At 45.0% G+C, this 23,758-nt stretch overlaps 1 protein-coding gene across 2 annotated transcripts in view; it reads left to right on the top strand.

Moving 5' to 3' along the window:
• The window catches only part of LOC307129814 (protein NLRC3-like), a 42,568-nt gene that overhangs the window by 8,786 nt on the left and 10,024 nt on the right, over nt 1-23,758 (top strand). Inside the window, exons 3-8 of one of the 2 annotated variants that reach the window (XM_079822571.1) lie at nt 4,133-6,058; nt 15,109-15,282; nt 15,370-15,543; nt 15,631-15,804; nt 15,892-16,065; nt 16,199-16,322. In XM_079822571.1, the coding sequence (XP_079678697.1) occupies nt 4,133-6,058; nt 15,109-15,282; nt 15,370-15,543; nt 15,631-15,804; nt 15,892-16,065; nt 16,199-16,283 (2,707 nt within the window). In that variant the 3' untranslated portion in view covers nt 16,284-16,322. Of the gene's footprint in view, nt 1-4,132; nt 6,059-15,108; nt 15,283-15,369; nt 15,544-15,630; nt 15,805-15,891; nt 16,066-16,198; nt 16,323-23,758 lie in introns of those variants that run through there. The other variant, XM_079822572.1, reaches the window with a different exon arrangement.

The following is a 23,758-nucleotide window of genomic DNA, read 5'->3' as shown; positions in this document are numbered from 1 at the left end:
CTGCGCCTAGAAATTCTGTCCATAAAAATTATGAATAGAACCGGTGACAAAGGGCAGCCCTGCCGGAGTCCAACATGCACCGGGAACAAGTCTGACTGACTGCCGGCAATGCGGACCAAACTCCTGCTTTGGTTGTACAGGGACTGAACAGCCCTAAGCAGGGGGCCGCCGACCCCATACTCACAGAGCACCCTCCACAGAATGCCACGGGGAACACAGTCGAATGCCTTCTCCAAATCCACAAAACACATGTGGACTGGTTGGGCAAACTCCCATGAACCCCCCAGCACCCTGGAAAGGGTATAGAGCTGGTCCAGTGTTCCACGACCGGGACGAAAACCACACTGTTCCTCCTGAATCCGAGGTTCCACTATCGGCCGAATTCTCCTCTCCAGTACCCTGGCATAGACTTTCCCGGGGAGGCTGAGAAGTGTGATCCCCCTATAGTTGGAACACACTCTCCGGTCCCCCTTCTTGAAAAGAGGGACCACCACCCCGGTCTGCCAGTCCAGAGGTACTGTTCCCGACCGCCATGCAATGTTGCAGAGGCGTGTCAGCCAAGACAGCCCCACAACATCCAGAGACTTGAGGTACTCAGGGCGGATCTCATCCAACCCCGGTGCCTTGCCACCGAGGAGCTTTTTAACCACCTCGATGACTTCAGCCCGGGTGATGGATGAGTCCACCTCTGAGTCCCCAGCCACTGCTTCCTCAACGGAAGACATGTCGGTGGGATTAAGGAGATCCTCGAAGTATTCCTTCCACCGCCCAACGATATCCCCAGTTGAGGTCAAGAGGTGCCCATCTCCACTGTAAACAGTGTTGGTAGGGCACTGCTTCCCCCTCATGAGGCGTCGAACGGTTTGCCAGAATCTCTTCGAGGCCGACCGATAGTCTTTCTCCATGGCCTCACCGAACTCCTCCCAGGCCCGATTTTTTGCCTCCACGACTACCCGGGCTGCAGTCCGCTTGGCCTGCCGGTACCGGTCAGCTGCCTCCGGAGTCCCACAAGCCATCCAGGCCCGATAGGACTCCTTCTTCAGCTTGACGGCATCCCTTACTTCCGGTGTCCACCACCGGGTTCGGGGATTGCCGCCTCGACAGGCACCGGAGGCCTTACGGCCACAGCTCCGAGCGGCCGCAGAGACAATAGAGGTGGAGAACATGGTCCACTCGGACTCAATATCTCCAGACTCCCTCGGGATCCGGTCGAAGCTCTGCCGGAGGTGGGAGTTGAAGATCTCTCTGACAGGGGGCTCGGCCAAACGTTCCCAACAGACCCTCACAGTACGTTTGGGTCTGCCGGGTCTGTCCAGCTTCCTCCCCCGCCATCGGATCCAACTCACCACCAGGTGGTGATCAGTTGACAGCTCCGCCCCTCTCTTCACCCGAGTGTCCAAGACATATGGCCGAAGGTCTGATGACACGACCACAAAGTCGATCATCGACCTCCGGCCTAGGGTGTCCTGGTGCCGAACGATGGAGTCTCCAGTCGGAGCACTTTCCAGCACCCCTCCCAGAGACTCCAAGAGGGCCGGGTACTCCGCACTGCCATTTGGGCCGTAGGCACAAACGACAGTGAGAGACCTATCCCCGACTCGAAGGCGCAGGGAAGCGACCCTCTCGTTCACCGGGGTGAACTCCAACACATGGCGGCTGAGCTGGGGGGCTATAAGCAAACCCACTCCAGCCCTCCGCCTCTCACCATGGGCAACTCCAGAGTGGTAGAGAGTCCAGCCTCTCTCGAGAAGTGTGGTTCCAGAGCCCAAGCTGTGCGTGGAGGTGAGCCCGACTATCTCTAGTCGGTACCTCTCGACCTCCCGCACAAGCTCAGGCTCCTTCCCCGCCAACGAGGTGACATTCCACATCCCTAAAGCCAGATTCCGTGTCCAGAGATCGGGTCGTCGGGGGCCTCGCCGTCGACTGCTGCCCGATTCACAAAGCACCGGCCCCTTATGCTCCCTCCTGCAGGTGGTGAGCCCACAGGAGTGCGGCCCCACGTCACTCTTTCGGGCTGAGCCCGGTCGGACCCCATGGGGGGAGGCCCGGCCACCAGGCGCTCACATACGAGCCCCAACCCCGGGCCTGGCTCCAGGGTGGGGCCCCGGCTGCGCCATGCCGGGCGACGTCACGGTCCTTGGTGTGGTTGTGGACATAAGGGTTTGTGAACTGTTCTTGGTCTGTCCCATCACCAAGGACCTCCTTGCCTTGGGAGACCCTACCAGGGGCATATAGCCCCTGACAACATAGCTCCCAGGATCATTCGGGTACTCAAACCTCTCCACCACGATAAGGTGACAGTTCAAGGAGAGGATGATGTAAATTGAGGGAGCAAAAGCAGTATCGGCTCCAAATATGGGCTCAAGAGAATCGGCAGCCCGTATCAGTCATCGACTAAGGCTGATGAAAAAAAAATCGGTATCGGCATCGGCACTAAAAAATCTGTATCAGTCGAACCCTATCAATTACCATTGCAATTATCTCACAAATATTTGCTTACTAATTGCTTTACATATAGCACAATGAAGCTAGCCTGGCTCCGCCCTCCTTCAGTGCTCCGTCTGGGACTGCGGTATAGTCTTAGGTTTTCTCCTAACAAATTTTTACCGGTCCAATCTGCGAACAGAGGGCGTGGCTGAGAACGATGACATTGATGACATGTGCTAGTTTGAGTTGTAGTTCAGTAATGGCGGCGGAGAAAGATGCGAGTGAAGCCGTTCGGCCTGTTGTGGCACCGCTACCGAATAACCAGAAGTTATAGCCGGAGCAAGAACAATCTGTGCTGAGTTCTGTTGGTGGTCATGATTGTGTCCTGGGAAAAGTGTGATTTTCCAGCTCGCTCCGTTAGTGCTGAAGAAGTTGCTGAAGCCCCGGTAATTGTTTCTCGTGCAGTCAGAAGGTGTGGTCATCATTTACAGGGGTCAGTCAGTGATTTTATTGCCGTCCGTCTCCCACCTCCTGCTTCAGACAAACACCAAGGTTGTGTGGTGATTTAATTGCTGTCCGAATCCACATCTCTGAGTTTTTAAGAATATATCACTTCAGAATTCACTGTTTATATCCTTTTTGACCCCTGAGCACCGTACGGCTGCGCTTCGCTGTCATTTGGATGAATTTCTAGACTTCTCTAGACCGCTCAAAAAATAAACAGAAGAAAAGCACGTAAACATTTGAATTGGGCCGTTATTTACGGCAGCATTTATTCTTATCATACCAAGCATATGATATGATATTTACAGCACAATCATGTTACGGACCACTTGAGCAGCCGTTCCCGATCACAAAACTCTCCACTGTGAGTAAATCACAATCTGAATGAACAAGGTTTAATTACTGAGGTGCTGCACAGCTATTTTTACGGACTTCCATGTGAGAAACAGAGGCGAACGGCGCACAAAATACGTCACGACCAAACGTCAGCGATTGGTTAAGGCAGATCCAGAGTGGCTCTGTTGAAGTTTAAAACTATTGGATCTGACCAGAGTTCCCGCCTTCAAGGAAGTGAACGCTGGTCAATGGAGAGCGGCCAGACTCTCTGAACAAATGAAATGTATGAGAGTCTGGTAGGACCAGGTACAAGGAAGCTTGATCTCAAATTTAATTTAAAAAGACAAGTAAACAGTAATAAAATAAGAAAAAATAAACAAATTACAAACAATCGCACAAATAAACACAATAGAATAAAGATACAAATGAAATAGACTGCTTTATTTTGTCAGGTAAGTCTAACAGTATTGTATTCAGGGAAGAAACTGAATATAAAAAAGTAATCACATTTAAAATAACATTGGATAATCTTTATTGTAAAAAATTGAATGAGAGGAGGCGCAGCTGGTATCGATACTGTAGAAATTGAGTATTGTATCATTTCAGATATTTCAGTATTGATACATATCGAAATATCGATATTTTTGACAACACTAATCGAAAATGAATTTTTACTTTATCTTTTTTGTAAACATTTTGACAATCAACTTTAAAAGTTAAACTACAATTGAAGTAATATATTTTCTGTATAATGAATATCTTACAGGATTGTCATCTGTATTGTTTTACAATGTGGTTTACATTTCAATCTTATTTATACATTCATTTCTTTATTTTACATATTTGTTTTATCTGTTTTCTTCAGCATAGTGGACAGAAACCGAAGCATCTCTGGAGGGGCCGCCTCAGTCTTCTGTCTGAACAACACAACCGTCACTGCGTCCCTGAACACACACGATCAACCAGTGGATGAAGAACTACAGAGAGTCAAAGACCAGCACAAAACCAGCATGAAGAACAAGTACGAGAGATTATTTGAGGGACTGAAACTCCAGGAGAATGAAGCCCTCCTGAACAGGATCTACACACAGCTCTACATCATAGAGGGAGAGAGAGGAGGAGTGAATGAAGAACATGAGGTTTTACAGATGGAGAAAACAGTCAGAACACAACACTCACAAGACACTCCAATCTACTGCAATGCCATCTTTACAGCCTCACCTGAACCAGGACGTGAGGAGAAAGAGCAGATCAAGACTGTCCTTACTAAAGGCATCGCTGGAATCGGAAAAACCGACTCTGTGCAGAAGTTCATTCTGGACTGGGCCGAGGGAAGAGCCAATCAGGATGTAGATTTCATGTTTGTGCTTCCATTTCGAGAGCTGAACTTGATCCGAGATCATCAGTACAGTCTTCACAGACTTCTGCTGGACTTTCATCCTGAACTTCAAGATCTGAACCCAAAGATTTATGAGGAGTGTAAAGTTGTGTTCATCTTTGATGGTCTGGATGAAAGCAGAATCACACTGAGGTTTTCAGACGCTCAGGAAGTTTCTGATGTGACTGAGACTTCATCAGTGGATGTGTTGATGTCAAAGCTCATGAAAGGAGAGATGCTTCCCTCGGCTCTCATCTGGATCACCTCCAGACCAGCAGCAGCCAATCAGATCCCCTCCAAATACATCAACCGTCTGACAGAGATTCAGGGATTCAATGAGCCTCAGAAGGAGGAATATTTCAGGAAGAGAATCAGGGACGAGCATCAAGCCAGCAGAATCATCTCACACATCAGAAGAGCAAGAAGCCTCCACATCATGTGCCACATCCCCGTCTTCTGCTGGATCTCATCCACTGTGCTTCAGAAGCTCCTGGAAGAAGATCTGAGTGCAGAAATCCCTCAAACTCTGACTGAAATGTACATCCACTTCCTGCTGATTCAGATCAACATGAGGAATCAGAAGTATGAAGAGAGAGATCCAGAGAAACTCCTGCCGTCCAACAGAGAAGTGATTGTGAAACTTGCTGAAGTGGCTTTCAAACAGCTGATGAAGGGCAATGTGATGTTCTATGAGGAGGACCTGAGAGAGAGCGGCATAGACGTCACTGACGCCGCAGTGCATTCTGGGATCTGCACTGAGATCTTTAAGGTGGAATATGTGATTCATCAGAGGAAAGTCTACAGCTTCATTCATCTGAGCATTCAGGAGTTTCTCGCTGCTTTCTATGTGTTTTACTCTCATGTGATCAAGAACAAGGAACCACTGCAGCTTCTGGATGTAGAATATGAACATGACTCTGACTCTCTGTATCATCTACTAACATCAACAGTAGATAAAGCCCTCTGGAGTGAGAATGGACGACTGGATCTGTTCCTGCGGTTCCTGATGGGCGTCTCTCTGGAGTCCAATCAGAGACTCTTACAGGATCTACCGACACACACAGAGAACAGCTCAGAGGACATCAGAGAAACCACACAGTACATTAAACAGAAGATCAAAGAGAACCATGATGAGTATGATGATGAGGATCATCTCTCATCTGATCAATCCATCAATCTGTTCCTCTGTCTGCTGGAAGTGAAAGATCAGACTCTGTCCAGAGAGATTCAGGAGTTTGTGAAATCAGACAAACACTCAGAGGAGAAACTCTCTCGGTCTCACTGCTCAACAATCGCCTACATGCTTCAGATCTCAGAGGAGCCGCTGGATGAGCTGAACCCCATGAAATACACCACATCATATGGGGGCAGAAGAAGACTGATACCAGCTGTGAGCAACTGCAAAAAAGCTCTGTGAGTGTTAATTATTCACTAATGAAGAGTCATGATTAATAATGAATCTAACATCTTTAAAGGGGCCATGACATGGATTTTATTTTAATGTTCCCTTATACTAGGTGTCAAACTCAGTTCCCTGGAGGGCCACAGTCCTGCAGAGTTTAGCTTCAGCCCTAATTAAACAAACCTGATGCAGCTAATCAGGAGCTGAGTTTGGCACCACTGACTTGTGCTGTTAATAATCCACAAATACACATGAATGATTTTCCAACCTCATTCTGACCCTCTGTCGGAAATCATCCGTTTTCAAGGGGCGGCTCTTGTCAGTAAATGACAGCATTATAATCGGCTAATGTCACGGCATAAGACAAAATATCAAAGCCTCCAACACTCATATAAAACATTTACAGACAAAGTATTATTAAACTGCTCATGCCTTTATGAACATATTTTAGCTTTAAGATCTAGCTGCTGTCAGATCCAATATTGTTGACTTTGCTTTATTGTTGCACAAGTTTCTCTGCAAACTGTCCCTCACACTGTGTCTCATTTACAAAACAATCTGCAGTCAAATGCTCCAGACAAAAACATAATCCTCTAATGTGATCCAGGACGCCATTCTAAATAATCCATCCACTACAGAGACACAAATGAGCTGTTTAAACAGGAAGTGTCAAAGTGACTGATCACCAGTGGGCAGGGCCTATGTGCAATGATGTAAAACTATTGGTTGATGTCTTGCTCTAGAGGCGGTCATATGCAAAAAAAAATTCTTGCAGGATGTTTCAATGGTACAGAGACCTCTTATATGTTAAAAGATTTAGAAAAACTTAAAATTATTCCTATGTAAGAGAAAAGATTTACTCCTACTATGAACTAGATAATAAACAACTACCTCTGAAAACACTGCAGTAAAATAAACATGAATCTAAATTAAGCATATCTGTAGTCTGTAGTAGATTCACTGCAGTTCAGTCTAATGACCTTCTCAAAATTTTACTTTAGGTCACAGCAAAATGAACTAGACTACATTTGTTATCATGATAATTGTGGCAGTTTTCATATTGCCTTGAACTGTAGTTGTTGTCATGGTAATTGTGGCAGTTTTCATATTGTCTTGAACTGTAGTTGTTGTCATGGTAATTGTGGCAGTTTTCATATTGCTTTGAACTGTAGTTGTTGTCACGGTAATTGTGGCAGTTTTCTTATTGCTTTGAACTGTAGTTGTTGTCATGGTAATTGTGGCAGTTTTCATGTTGCTTTGAACTGTAGTTGTTGTCACGGTAATTGTGGCAGTTTCCATATTGCTTTGAACTGTAGTTGTTGTCATGGTATTTGTGGCAGTTTTCATGTTGCTTTGAACTGTAGTTGTTGTCATGGTAATTGTGGCAGTTTTCATATTGCCTTGAACTGTAGTTGTTAGATTAGATTAGATTAGATTAGATTAGATTAGATTCAACTTTATTGTCATTACACAAGTACAAGTACAAGGCAACGAAATGCAGTTTAGGTCTAACCAGAAGTGCAATAGCAGCAAGTGCAGGATATACAACGTTTGCATAAGTGCAGGACATGGATATGTACTGAATATATATAAATATATCTATAAATAGATAGATGGTTATTACTATAAACAGAATTTACAGGTGAATATGTACAGTGAATAAAATACAGATGGTTATTACTATAAACAGAAATTACAGGTGGATATGTACTATGAATATAATATAATATACAGATGGCAATTACTATAAACAGAATTTTACAGATAGAGGTAAACAATGATATGTTAGGCTAAAATGAGGAATATGGCAGTGGATTAAGGTAGTGCAATAAATTATGGACAGAAGCTATCCGAAAAAAAGCGTAAAAGTGCAGTGGAAAGTGATTGCATATTACAGTACAGTTAGAAGTACGGTGCAAAATACAAATGTAAACAGTTGGTACTGTAAATAACAGTCGGCAGTGCAAATGAGCATCATCCAGTTACGGTGTGGTAGTGCAAAATGCATAAGTAAACAGTTGTTACTGTAATAAACAGTCGGTAGTGCAAATAACAAAGTGAAGGCGGATGTGAGGTAGGAGAGTTATCAGTATATGAGGGAAGTGGATCAGTGGGGGTTTGAGTTCAGTAAAGAGACAGCTCTGGGGAAAAAACTATTCTTTAGTCTGCTGGTCCGGTGGATCCTGAAACGCCTCCCGGAGGGCAGGAGAGAAAACAGTCTGTGGGCTGGGTAAGAGGAGTCCTTGAGGATGCTGCGAGCTCGATGCAGGCAGCGTTTCCTCTGGATGTGCTCGATGGCAGGCAGTAGGGCTGGGCAATTTTATCGATTCTGCGATATAAATCGATATTTTTTCTCCCAAGAAAGTATCGATTTTTAAGCCGCGAGTATCGATATATAAGTCCCATTCAAATCCCCGTGTTTACCCCCATTTGCGTTGCAGGTACCGCTGTAGAGCAAGTTACCCGTACTACTAACTTTACGCCGACGTCTACCTCTTCTTGTTTACGGAGTCAGAGCGAGGAGATTCAAATAAATGGCGGCGAATATAAATCCAGCGCCTTCATGCTTAAAAGCAGATGTGTGGGAGCACTTTGGGTTTAAAAAGAAGAAGGAAAGCGATCTGAAGGCAGTATTGCGTGACTTCAGCAGGAGTCGCACTTCCCTGTTCATCCATGGCTTCTGATTTGGGTATGTGGTGATCTGTTTCTGGGTTGTAACACTGTCAATGGTGGTATTGATATGATCCAATACAGAGGAGGTGTAGAAGTCAATGTCTGTGTGAGCGCCACTGGTGGCTTGAGAAGCAAACACACTCCAGTCTGTGTGTAGAAACCTTTCCTGGAGTGTGGAATCAACCCCCGCAGGCCACACCTTGATGGTCTTCACTGATGGCTTCACACGGTTGATGAGGGGTGCATATTTGGGGGTGAGGAACAAAGACAGGTGATCTGACTGTCCCAGGTGGGGGAGGGGTGTCACAATGTAAGCGCCAGCCATGTTTGTGTAAACATGGTCTAAGGTTTTGTTTCCTCTGGTGTGGCAGGAAACATGCTGGTGAAACTTGGGGAGCACTGAAGTTTGAATGATTAAAGTCACCTGCAACAATAAAAGCAGCTTCCGGGTGATCAGTCTGTTGTTTACTGATGGCTGCATGAAGTTCTTTCTAGGGCTGGTCCGAATACCATTTTTTGAGCTTCGAAGCTTCTGTAGTAATCAACATCGAATATTCGAAGCCTCGGAGGGAAGGAGCTGAACATATCCTTCTCTCTAATAAAGGCTGGAATCAGGAGAAGCGGCACACCTCACGCGGGCAGGGCTTAAATGCTCCGCGAACGGGCAATGAATAGTGATACAAAACACACAGACCTGTTACGTCCCAGTTTTGATATATTATAGTAGCTAGTAAAAATAATTCTGTTCAGTTATAGAACAGACTAAGAGCCCCTATTTCTGCCGCTGGGGCCAGGCTTCGGGACAATTTTCACGTCATACCTCAAACGCGGGCTTTTTCCTTCTTTTTATATTTTAGACATTCATTAATTAAAAGAAACAATGAGGTGTGCAGCGCTGGTGGAAACAACATGAGACTATGACAACACGACTGTTAAGACGGCTCGCAGTGTTTAGAGTATCGCCGCAAATGAGGAAAGCAAGCCAACACGCAAACTGCCGAACCTCTTAGATGCTCAAAAACACAATCATCTTCATTAATGAGACTCAATGCTCTTACAGTGCTTAGATCACTCGTTCTGATATTACGGTCTTTGATCTTGAAATGAGCTGATGAATAGCCTATAATGCAGCTCATATCTGTTGCTTTCGTTGACATGAACTCCGTTAAATGTGCATAGCGCAAGAATTGAAGATCGGATTTATATTAATTTTGCGGAGAGGTGTAAGTTAAGACAACCTGCCTAATTTTTATTTATTTATTTTTGAACACGTTTCCTCAAAAAAAAAAACATATTATAAGCAAGACAAGTTAAGTGTTGATTTAAGAGGATAAATGGATCAAACATGTGTTGTTAACTCACTCAGTCCGCTTGGTCGTTACTTTAAAAAAAGAAAACTTTAATTTAACAATCAAAAAAAAGCTTTAAACATTTTTCTAAATTAACTTAATAAAGAAACTAAATGAAATATAACTACTTTGACATTAAAAACAAATCTGAACTATTTTAATGGCTGCAACAATGTGTAATAGGGAGGAATGTTTACTCAAAAAAAAAGGTTCTATATGGCACTAAAATAAAAAAACAAATTAAATAAAAAATGAATAAATTAATTTAAAAAAAAACACGTCACGTCACTTCATTTTATTTGTTTCATTTGCGCCGTTGCGAGCAGCATCAGCCTCAGCTTGTCAAAAATGCCTTTTTACTGTGGTGGTGGTGGTGATAGTAGGCTAAATGTTTAAACCAACATTGTGATGCTTGAAGTGTTTTATATCTATGGATTTCATTATAAGTAAGAAAAGTCCAGTGTTGATTTGAGAGGCTAAATTGATCAAACATGCGGTTAACTCACTGTCAGCTGCTGGCCGCTTGGTCATTACTTTAAAACAACTAAAACTTTAATTTAACAAACAAAAAAATGCTTTAAACATTTTTCTAAATTAACTTAATAAAGAAACGAAACAAAATATAACTACTTTGACATTAAAAACAAAACTGAACTATTTTAATGGCTGTAACGATGTGTAGGCCTAATAGGGAGGATAAAAAAATAAAAGAAAAAATCACGGGACTCAGGCCGATAGTTTTGGTAAGCTGTAGGACACGGCCAGGCTCGGGTCTAAGACTAACTACAATTAAAAAACTGAACGTGCCACTCGAGCCAAACTAACGGGCGTCTCAGCACATCAGCAGCAGCAGTCAGATAATATTCTACACAAGAGCGAGGAGCTAAATTACAAGATGATCGCGGAATATTTGGTTTTAAAGCGATGTAAAAGCGCCTACTTAAGGGAGTTTGTCATTGTACTGTTTTGTTGCTATGTTTTTCATTATAGAATAATAGCTAATGAACCCACAATTCAAGCAACCCGCCCCTGAATTGGCAAACTGAAAGTAAACGCGGCGCAGAGCTGCATGCGTTCAGCCGCTCAGCGCACAAGCACAGCAATGAGGGAAACGCTGAGGGAATCTTTTTTCACCGTCACATCCCTAACGTATAAAAAGGATAATACATTTTGATTATATTATTCTATTTTCCACAATGTCAAACGAACGCAGTTTAACCCAAAATGCAAGCTCCGACATGGCTTCTGCCAAATAAGCTTGTGCAGTTGTGCGCTCTGGTGCACTGAACACTAAGAAGAAGCAAATATATTTATTAAGTATAACGAGGCTATTAAAAATGGCTTGGCTATAAGATAATTGAAAAAAAGTATTGTATTTTATAGTGATTTTATAGTGTAAACATATGCAAGCGCGAATGAGAGCCGTTTTGAGCGGGATGCCAGGTGTTCACGAAAAAACAATAACAACGAATATTCGAATCACAAATTTGAAAATCGAATACCAACCCATCGAACGAATATTCGAATATTCTGGTCCAGCCCTAGTTCTTTCATAGCAAGCTTGGCATCAGCATCCGGGGGAATATAGGCTGCAGTTATAATGGTGGAAGTGAACTCCCGCGGTAGATAAAACGGTCTACATTTAACCATGAGAAACTCGAGGTTAGCTGAACAATGACTCCCAACAATAGCAGAGTTTGTGCACCAGGCTTTGTTAATGTAAATGCACAATCCACCACCTCTGGTCTTACCGGAGCCATCTAATGTTCTATCCGCCCGGAGCGTGTGGCATCCCGCTAGCTCAATAGCGGTGTCCGGTATTCCGCCGTTTAGCCAGGTTTCCGTGAAGTTTAGGACGTTACAGTTCAAAAGTTTCTTGCTGTGTGTGATGCTGAGTCGAATCCCCTCCATTTTGTTCACTAGCGACCGTACATTGGCAAGGAAAATACTGGGTAAAGAGAGCCGATGTGGGGTTAGCCTTAGTTTTAGCCTTAGCTTAGCTCTCAGTCCTCCGCTTTTCCCCCGCCTTTGTTTACGATCTCGGCGCCGCCTGCGAGCACTTCCGCCCGGCCGGGTAGAGTGCATAGCCTCGGGTGTCCTAGCGATCTCAGGAAGGAGTCGAAGATTGTTCATAAAACTGTCGGAAATTCGCAAACCAATATCCAAAATCTCACCACGGGTGTACGATGTTAAGGCACAACTATTCTGAACGAACAGACCCGAGATGAGCAGGAAAAAACCGCAAAATTGTAGAATCTGGAGAGACCCAGAGCCTCGCGAACTACTCGCGCCGCCATCTTGGGTCATCAATCCAATAGTTGTTGTCATGGTAATTGTGGCAGTTTTCATATTGCTTTGAACTGTAGTTGTTGTCATGGTAATTGTGGCAGTTTCCATATTGCTTTGAACTGTAGCTGTTGTCATGGTAATTGTGGCAGTTTTCATATTGCTTTGAACTGTAGTTGTTGTCATGGTAATTGTGGCAGTTTTCATGTTGTTTTGAACTGTAGTTGTTGTCATGGTAATTGTGGCAGTTTTCATATTGCTTTGAACTGTAGTTGTTGTCATGGTAATTGTGGCAGTTTCCATATTGCTTTGAACTGTAGCTGTTGTCATGGTAATTGTGGCAGTTTTCATATTGCTTTGAACTGTAGTTGTTGTCATGGTAATTGTGGCAGTTTTCATGTTGCTTTGAACTGCAGTTGTTGTCATGGTAATTGTGGCAGTTTTCATGTTGTTTTGAACTGTAGTTGTTGTCATGGTAATTGTGACAGTTTCCAGATATGACTGTGTGCTCAAAATGTGCCTTTGACCTTCATTTATATTTGGATTACATTGTTAACGATATTATAAATAATCTACAAACAAAATGTATGTATTTCTTTTTTCCTCACATTCTTTCTTGTAGTTCCCTCTCTCATACCTGACTCAATCACAGCATTATTTATGATCATTCACGCCTCCACACACATGGCTTTTGTAAACAAAAAGTGTCTTACAACATTTAAATCAATGTATTGTTTTATGTGAGTGAGTAGGCAGGATGATGTTTACATTATTTAGAAGCAAAAACTATAGACAACAAGAACCAGTTTTCAGAAATCTTGTGGAAACATATTGAATGTTTTTTGTGACCTTATATCAGTGACCATGCATACATTATTTTCTCCAAAATACAAACATGTACATACGTGCTGCTCACATGTTATTGTAGCCCAGTTTGTGCTGAATTGAGTGTTATCAGACTTTAGCCATTAATGGTATTAAGAAACTGAAAAAAAGCACAAATGACAGGGCATGTCAGAACTTCTCCAGATACCCAAAACCCCTCAGACTTCAGACGGTTAATCTGTATAAATTTCAAAACATATTTGTCTTTTTCTACAATTTGTCCCTCCATCTAACCTAAGACCAGCGTCCAGCAATAACATCTTTTTGAAGACGCTATTCCAAATGGATAAACACAAAAATATATTTTAGGGCAATGTGAATCCCTCTACAATAGTTCTTAATAACAGGGAAATCCCAGGAAATATGGAAATAATTAGCATTTTTGTCTGACACCATCTTATTGGGCTTATATAACATTTAACACTGACACTGTAAAGGGATTTACGCATTTCAGATGATTCAGTGTAGACGAAATTTTTTTGGAAAACACTAGTGTGGACTGAGATCATTCAATGTGAATTATGTTTTCAAATTGTGAATTATATTCTGTTGACCACCAGATCTTGACATTACCTGCCAACTCGGCAAATACGGGTGTATATATATATATATATATATATGGTTTGAAATTAATACCTGGCAAATGCGGGTAAAAATTTACTGTGGCCAGTAACGCTGTCAAAACACTAGTCAATTTGACAGGTCACTTACTATGTTTACTCACTTATGAGCGCGCTCATATGTGCTGTCTGTGAATGTTGCATTGCCTGTGAATGTCCTGTCTGTGACGCACACCGTGTACCAGAATCGCGTTCTCTTTCACGCCTAAACAAACAATACGAATTATGCCAAAGTGCCCATTTTGTAGAGTATTCTCATAATAGCAGTCAATTTGAAAGGGACTTCAAACGCACCCTTTGTTTCTCAGGCAAATGAAGGATACAACAGATGCACTCTTCATAGCCTACCCTCTCCCAGAATTCATTGCACGCCGGTGACAACAGGATTTGTATGCTAGTCTGCATTCCCGTGTGAAAATTTTCCAGTGAAAGACAGTAGGGGCCGGTAACTGGTGTACTTTGAACAGGAGCGGGCAGTCTGAAAAGTTCAAGCGTGTGTCGGGAAACAACAGTGCAACTACACTTGAACTTGAAGTGAACAAAACTTTCTGTAGTAGTGGCTTTCACAGACCAACCGATCCCGCTAAATTTAAATTTTGTTTCTAGAATCTCACATTTAAATTTCCCCTACAGAAAGAGAGAGACTGGGGATACAAATATAAATTGTTGGCTATACAATAGTTTTATTTATTTTGTTTTAGCATACTGTCAACACCGTAAAAAATAGCTCAGACTAAAATAGGCTAAATCAAACACGACATCTGTCACTCAAAATTATAAGCAAAAAATACAAATAACCAAAAACTGATGGCTTACTAGCTATATGCCTACTACAAAATTAAGTCTTTTAAATGAATGAATAAATGAATAGATCCGTGCATCAGGTCTTAGTGACAGCAGCCTAATGTACCTGGTGCCAAATTATGAGATAATATTAAAAAAATATATATGGCAGTTTCCCCCATGACATCGATGTCAGAATTGTGGCCCGTGAAAATGCTGAGTGGCTAGTAACTTTGGAAAACCACTAACCACAGTGGCTGGTGAGCAAAACAATATATATATATTTTTTTAAGTTAATGTCAACCTCTGTTTACCACATATTCCATGATATTTGACCTTTTGTTTTTGTATTGCTAATTATTTACTTAGCTATTTTTTCTATTTTTTAAGAAGCCACTGCTGCGTCTTTAAAGAAACTCATAATGAACCCCAACTTATTTTTCTGTATTTATTTTTTTCTTCTAGTCTTGCTGGCTGTTATCTCGCTGGTCAGCATTATGAAATTGTGTCATCAGCTCTTCAATCCTCAAACGGTGTCCTGAGAGAGCTGGATCTGAGTAACAATAATCTGCAGGATTCAGGAGTGAAGATTATTACTGAAGGACTGAAGAGCCCAAACTGTCAGCTGCAGATACTGAGGTATTAAGAACATATGAGAGATTATTTACAGTCTGACGGTCATAATGTGGATGTGTGTCTGTAGATGATCTGACTGTGTGTCTGTAGGTTGTCTGGCTGTATGGTGACAGAGGAAGGCTGTGGTTATGTGTTTTCAGCTCTGAGCTCAAACCCCTCACACCTGAGAGAGCTGGATCTGAGCAACAATGACCTGCAGGATTCAGGAGTGAAGATTATTACTGAAGGACTGAAGAGCCCAAACTGTCAGCTGCAGATACTGAGGTATTAATAACATATGAGATATTATTTACAGTCTGACGGTCATAATGTGGATGTGTGTCTGTAGATGATCTGACTGTGTGTCTGTAGTTTGTCTGGCTGTATGGTGACAGAGGAAGGCTGTGGTTATGTGTCTTCAGCTCTGAGCTCAATCCCCTCACACCTGAGAAAGCTGGATCTGAGTAATAATGACCTGCAGGATTCAGGAGTGAAGATTATTACTGAAGGACTGAAGAGTCCAAACTGTCAGCTGCAGATACTGAGGTATTGAGTACATATGAGAGATTATTTACAGTCTGACGGTCATAATGTTGATGTGTGTCTATTGATGATCTGACTGTGTGTCTGTAGGTTGTCTGGCTGTATGGTGACAGAGGAAGGCTGTGGTTATGTGTCTTCAGCTCTGAGCTCAAACCCCTCACACCTGAGAAAGCTGGATCTGAGTAACAATGACCTGCAGGATTCAGGAGTGAAGATTATTACTGAAGGACTGAAGAGCCCAAACTGTCAGCTGCAGATACTGAGGTATTAAGAACATATGAGAGATTATTTACAGTATGACGGTCATAATGTGGATATAGATGATCTTTCTGTGTGTCTGTATGTAGGTTGTCTGGCTGTATGGTGACAGAGGAATGCTGTGGTTATGTGTCTTCAGCTCTGAGCTCAAACCCCTCACACCTGAGAGAGCTGGATCTGAGCTACAATCACCCAGGAGATTTAGGAGTCAAGCTGCTCTCTGACAAACTGGAGGATCCAAACTGCTCACTGCAGATACTCAAGTATGTGGGACAGTAAGAGGCCTGGTTTACACTTGGCATTAAGATATACATCAGGTAAGGGTGTAACGGTTCGCGTATTCGTACCGAACGGTTCACGGGGTGAGTTCCAAATGGAATCAGTATTCCCTATTTGATCATCCCTATGTGAGCAGGACACGCGTGTGCCGTATATAGCAGTTTGGAATGCACTTGGCAAAGGGAGCGGCATAATTTCCTCATTATCTTCAGCTGGGATGTTCCCATGACAACGCAGCACCGTGTCCGTCAGCAGATCAGTGTTGCCAGATATTCACAACAAAACCCGCCCAATCGCTACTCAAAACTAGCCCAAAACAAGCCCTGTCTCGTTTCAGTGGGGTTTTTTCAGTAAAAATCTCGTATGGGGGGTAAAATATATGTCTTTTTGGTAGGGCTGCCTGCTAAAATACGCATTCCCGGGGCTAAATATCACACAATTGGGGTCGCTTCAACCTGCGGACATGCAAAACAGCCCATGTATGAACTTGGCAACACTGCAGCAGATGTTGCAGTTTTATCTGCATAATTCTTTTCTTTTTTTAGCTTAACTGTTGCAAATAAAAATTATTTTTTTATTTTAAAAAGGTTATAAAAATATGCTTTGTAATACTGTATATAAAAAGTAATATAACTCTTAAAAATATTAATTGTATATTTATTTATGCCGGCGCTGCGTTGTCACGGGAACATCCCAGCTGAAGATAATGAGGAAATTACGCCGCTCCCTTTGCCAAGTGCATTCCAAACTGCTACATATGGCACACGCGTGTCCTGCTCACATAGGGATGATAAAATAGGGAATACTGATTCCATTTGGAACTCACCCCGTGAACCGTTCGGTACGAATACGCGAACCGTTACACCCCTAACATCAGGTGATCTGATCAAAAGATGTTTACTCTCATTTGGATGTAGTTATTATTAAAGGGGTCATATGATGCTATTTTATTTTGAAGTGTATTATTTTATTTATTGGGTGTAATAGTTGAGTCGAGTCAAGTCACCTTTTTATATAGTGTTTTTTACAACACAGACTGTTTTAAAGCAGCTTTATAGTGATAACTTAAAAATAGTGGCAATAAAAGGAAAATAATGGTTAATTTATCTATACAGCTGCTCTAGAGAAAACATTGATGTCATCGTCCAGCTCAGTTCAGTTCTCATACAATGGTGTCAATGCAGTCCGATCAATAATATTGGAAGAAAACAAAACTGCAGGTTTTTCGCGATTCGTGGAAAGAGAGCATGATTGCATACAGAAAGGCCGTAAAAACTGCTAGATCTACTTATTTCTCGACTCTCTTGGAAGAAAACAAACACAACCCTAGGTATTTATTCGATACAGTGGCTAAATTAACCAAAAATAAAGCTTCAACTTCTGATGTTTTTAAACAGCACATCAGTAATGACTTTATGAACTTCTTTATTTTATTTATACTTTTTTTATTTAACCATGCAGCGTCTACTACAGTATCACATCAGACAGAGCATCGCAGTGTCACTGAGGAAAAATTACACTCATTCACTGCTATAGGAGACACACGCACACACACACACACACACACACACACACACACACACACACACACACACACACACACACACACACACACACACACACACACACACACACACACACACACACACTCATTCACTGCTATAGGAGTAGAAGAATTGGTTAAACTCGTTAAATCATCTAAATCAACATGTATGCTTGACCCTATATCAACTAGGCTATTGAAAGAGATGCTACCAGAGGTCATAGATCCTCTTCTTAATATCATTAATTCATCTTTGTCATTAGGATATGTAATGAAAACTTTTAAGTTGGCATTTATTAATCCACTTATTAAAAAAAACACAACTTGATCCTACAGAATTAGTCAATTACAGGCCAATCTTAAATCCACTCTTTCTGTCAAAAATAATAGAAAAGGCAGTGTCCTCACAACCATGCTCCCTTTTAGAAAGAAATGGTATCTGTGAGGATTTCCATTCAGGATTTAGAGCGTATCATAGCACTGAGACGGCTCTCATCAGAGTTACACATGATTTACTCTTATCCGATCGTGGCTGTATCTCTCTATTAGTGTTACTCGATCTTGGCGCTGCATTTGATACCATCGACCACAACATTCTTTTGAATAGACTTGAAAATGATGTTGGCATTAGTGGAATTGCATCGGCATGGTTTAAATCATACCTATCTGACCGTTTTCAGTTTGTAGCAGTAAATGAAGAGATGTCACAGCGATCACAAGTTCAGTATTGAGTACCGCAAGGCTCAGTGCTAGGACCATTGCTTTTCACCCTGTACATGCTACAACACTCCACTGGCTCCCTATTAAACATCGCATACATTTTAAAATCTTGCTTATTACTTACAAAGCCCTAAATGGTTTAGCTCAATTTCATGAACCGTTTGTATTTTTCAAATACTGCCATTTTGGATAAATAAATCAAATGCAGGGCTGTACAATGAATCATATTGTGTGATCATATGTGTGAATGAGCGCCGCAGTTTGGTCTACAACACATACTGAAGCACGAGTGAAACTCTTGGTGTTTTCAGCATCTGCATCTCACTATGAGGACATGAACACATTAACTTCATCTGCAGAGCTGCTCTGAGAGTCACTTCACAGCATTTCATTATTTAATTTGATCAAACTATCGTCATTCATCATATCATATACACAACACAGTGTTGGGAAGGTTACTTTGGACATGTAATAGGTCACAGATTAAAAGTTACCCTGTTTAAACAGTAATAGTAGTGTAACTATTTCAATTACTTTATAAAAGTAATGTAACTGAATACTTTTTGATTACTTTTCAAAAAGTACTTTTCGTTTGCACTAAACTGTTATATATTTAGTCTTTTCTGATTTCTGGATGAAATTATTTTTAAATTTACATCCATGGAACTGATTTTTATCACTCACCATGGTGCCAACTCTCTGACAGGTTGAAGACGAAAGCTTTCAGCACAAATGTGGATTGATGTAATTGACAAATCAAAAGCATCAGAAATGGCGAGAGGCATGATGCACATCAAAAACAGCCAAAGCAACAAATTTATATTTTTCAACTAGTGCGGTCAATCGATTAAAAAATGTCTCGGTTATGTATGTAAACCTCGTTCCCTGAGGAGGGAACGGAGATGTACGTTAGTGACTAACGAATGGGGGTTTCGCCTAGAAGCCAATTACCTTCGAGGTGTTTAACAGCGCCCAATGGCGTGCCAATGCCATGGGCAATGCGGAATTTGCATACGTAACTCCGCCCCACCGCGTGGGTATATAAGGAAGTACGCTGGCAACATCGCATTATGTATCTGCTGCGGAGCCAAGATCTGAACTCCGCGTTCCAGCAGCACAGCTGATGTGGCTGAGGAACGTACGTCTCCGTTCCCTCCTCAGGGAACGAGGGTTACATACGTAACCGAGACGATCCCTTTCGTTCAGTCACTACGACGTACGTTAGTGACTAATGAATGGGGGTTCCAATATAACCGCGCCACTCAGCTGTCGTCCAGTGGCCTGCGTAAGTGTGAGATCCCGCCACTTAAGGCCGTAGGACTCCCACTTATCACAGGATTACCAAGGTACACTGGGAAGCATATCCCAGTGAGGGAATGCCAAGGATGCCTACCCGTGGGGAGGACTTAGAGAGTACACATATGACCCGCTGTGGGCTGCATATGGAAGAACTCTAGGGTACCAGCCGAAGGTGGATTTTTAACCCTAGGGGTGGCAGGGCTTGCCAAGGGAAAGACACCTGCTCACTGAGGAGGCTTACGGTGGAAATACTCGTGTGGGGGTCGCCGGAGGGAACCATGCACACGGAGCACCTGGCCGGACATGAGGGTCTGGGCTCGAAAGGGCAGACTGAACTGATGTCGGCGTTGACAGTGCTGGAGGAGCTCAGGGCTCTCGGAGAGCTCACCTGAGGAAAATATCGCACGTATCCAGTCCGTGGAGTGGAGTGGCGAGCAAGCGAAGACACCTAGAGCCTGGTCCATTACCGGCCCCTCGGGGGGGCGAGTACATAGTCGGACACTGGCTCCACTCGGAGATTGTAGAATCTGGCGAATGTGTTGGGTGTCGCCCAGCCTGCAGCTCTGCAGATGTCTGTTAGCGAGGCGCCATGCGCTAGAGCCCAAGAGGAGGCCACACTCCGGGTGGAGTGTGCCCTCACACCAAGGGGACATGGTCGACCTTGCTGCTGGTAAGCCAAAACAATGGTGTCCACTATCCAGTGAGACAACCTCTGCTTTGAGAGAGCTCTTCCCTTCCGCTCTCCACCATAACAAACAAAGAGCTGGTCTGAGGTCCTGAAACACTGCGTCATGTCAACGTAAGCGCGGAGAGCGCGTACTGGACAGAGCAATGCCAAGGCTGGGTCTGCCTCCTCCAAAGGCAGCGCTTGCAGGTTCACTACCTGATCTCTGAAGGGAGTGGTAGGAACCTTGGGCACATATCCAGGCCGGGGTCTCAAGGTCACGTGAGAGTTAGCCGGCCCGAAATCTAGGCACGCTTCGTCAACCGAAAATGCCTGTAGGTCCCCGACCCTCTTAAGAGAGGCCAATGCGGTCAGCAGAGCCGTCTTCATCGACAGAAACTTAATATCGACCGACCGCAAAGGCTCAAAGGGAGGCCTCTGCAGAGCACTTAGGACTACTGAGAGGTCCCAAGAGGGAACGAGAGGAGAGCGAGGAGGATTCAGTCTCCTTGCCCCCCTCAGGAACCTGATGATCAGGTCGTGCTGACTTACCTTCTTGTTCTCCAAGAGATCGTGGTGGGCAGATATAGCGGCCACATAAACTTTGAGGGTGGAGGGAGACAGCCTTCGCTCCAGCCCCTCTTGGAGAAACTCAAGCACGGACCCGATCGGGCATTTCCAGGGGTCTTCTTGGCGGGAAGAGCACCAGGTGACGAAGAGGTTCCACTTCAACGCATAGAGGTGTCGTGTAGACTCTGCCCTAGCGGAAGTGATGGTGGCGGCCACCGTAGGTGGCAGGCCACTCAAACCTGCCACGTCCCGTCCAGAAGCCACACGTGGAGCTTCCAGAGCGCTGGACGCGGGTGCCATAGGGTGCCCCGTCTCTGAGAGAGGAGGTCCGGTCTCAGAGGGATAGGCCAGGGAGGGGCTGTCGCAAGGAGTAGCAGTTCTGAGAACCAGGTCTGGCCGTGCCAATACGGGGCGACCAACATGACCTGCTCCTTGTCCTCCCTGATCTTGCACAGAACTCGTGCGAGAAGGCTCACTGGGGGAAACGCATATAAGCGTAGGCCCTGGGGCCAGCTGTGCGCCAGTGCATCCGTGCCGAGCGTGCCCTCGGTCAGGGAATAGTACAGGCTGCAGTGGGAAGAGTCTTGGGAGGCAAACAGATCTACCTGTGCGTCGCCGAACTGTTCCCCAATCAGCTGGACCGTCTGGGGATGGAGTCTCCATTCTCCAGGAAGTGGCTGAATCCGTGAGAGCTCGTCGGCTGCACGGTTCAGGACCCCCGGGATGTGGATAGCACGAAGGGACCTCAGGTGCTTCTGACTCCATAAAACGAGATGGCGGGCGAGTTGAGACATACGGCGGGAGCGTAGACCACCCTGGTGGTTGATGTACGCTACTGTGGCCGTGTTGTCTGTCCGGACAAGTACGTGTTGACCCCTCAGCAACGCTCGGAAGCGGTGCAGGGCGAACCGTACTGCCAGCAACTCGAGGCAATTGACATGCAGGAGGCGCTGGGGTCCTGTCCAGGAGCCCGCGGCTGCTTGTCCATTGCACATGGCACCCCAGCCCGTGGCGGAGGCATCTGTTGATACAACAACATGCCTGGAAACTCGTTCTAAGGACACTCCGGCCCGTAGAAAGCTGAGGTTCCACCACGGAGTGAGTGTCTGTAAGCAGGCCCGAGTCACTTGTACCCGGAGCGTGCCAGACCGCCATGCCCATCTCGGGACTCGATCGCGAAGCCAGTGCTGAAGCGGTCTCATATGTAGCAATCCGAGCGGCGTTACCGCGGCTACCGATGCCATATGCCCCAGGAGCCTCTGAAAATGTTTCAGTGGAACCGCACTCTTGCTCTCAATCTGACGGAGGCAAGTCAGCAGAGACTGCGCGCGCTCGCTCATAAGCTGCGCGCACATGGCGACCAAGTCGATCTCCATACCGAGAAAAGAGATCCTCTGCACTGGGCAGGGCTTGCTCTTCTCCCAGTTGACCCGAAGGCCCAGACAGGCTAAGTGGTGGAGAACCAGATCTCTGTGTTCGCAAACCTGCTCTCGAGAGTGACTCAGTATGAGCCAGTCGTCGAGGTAGTTCAGGATACGAACCCCGTGCTGCCGTAGGGGCGCAAGGGCTGCCTCGGCAATCTTCGTAAAGACGCGAGGGGACAGAGATAGCCCGAATGGGAGGACCGCGTACTGGTATGCCCGCCCCTCGAAAGCAAACCGTAGGAACGGTCTGTGTCGAGGTAAGATGGAGACATGAAAGTAGGCGTCCTTCAGGTCGATCGCTGCAAACCAATCGCCGGGACGAACGCTTTCGAAAAGGCGTTTCGCTGTCAACATCTTGAACGGAAACTTGTGAAGGTAACGGTTCAAAATGCGCAGGTCCAGGATTGGCCTCAACCCACCAGTCTTTTTGGGTACAATGAAGTATGGGCTGTAGAACCCGGACTTCATCTCGGCTGGAGGGACAGGTTCGATCGCACCCTTCGCCAGTAGGGTGGCAACCTCCGCTCTCATGACAGGGGCATTGGCCCCGACCATAGTAAAGCGGACTCCCCGGAAACAGGGAGGAACCTGCGCGAACTGAATCGTGTAGCCGCGCCTGACTGTCTTCTCGACCCAGCTGGACAGCCCTGGAATCTGAAGCCAGGCTCCCAGGGACTGTACGAGCGGGGTCATTCGGACTACAGACGTACCCGATGTGGGGCAGCGATGCAGCGTTACCGACCCGGACAAGGGAGGCTGTTGGGCGTCCCGGTGTGGGGGTGCGGTTAACGGCTGCGTCCTGACAGAGGAGACCAGGGAAGGACGCGCGTTCCACTGGGGTCTGCTCTGCCAGGGGGCTGGCGACAGAGTGGGATGCGAGTGGCGGGACCCGTGGGTGGCGCGCACCGTCATCACCGGACTCTGGGGGCTCAGGGATGGGAGTGTTAATTCTTTCTTTGACCATATTAGGGTGCTGCTGACCCGGGGGCCAGCAGCTGAACGAAGGATTCTCCCCCGGCCCTCCACCGGGGGAAGGAGTGGTCCTGCTACCATCTCCTCGAAAGAATTTCCCATCCCTGAGCCGTCCGTCTCAGGAGCGCCGCTTGGCCTGGCATTTAGCGGGGCGCGGGGCAGCCTGAGGGGACTTGGACGCCTTCCTACGGCTTCCTCCGCGACCCGGCCCGGGTGAAGGCTGCTGCT

This window comes from Gobio gobio (assembly GCF_949357685.1).
Source record: "Gobio gobio genome assembly, chromosome: 7".
Lineage (NCBI taxonomy): Eukaryota > Metazoa > Chordata > Actinopteri > Cypriniformes > Gobionidae > Gobio > Gobio gobio.
The sequence above is the reverse complement of the archived record's forward strand: the minus strand, read 5'-3'. Positions and strand labels throughout refer to the sequence as shown.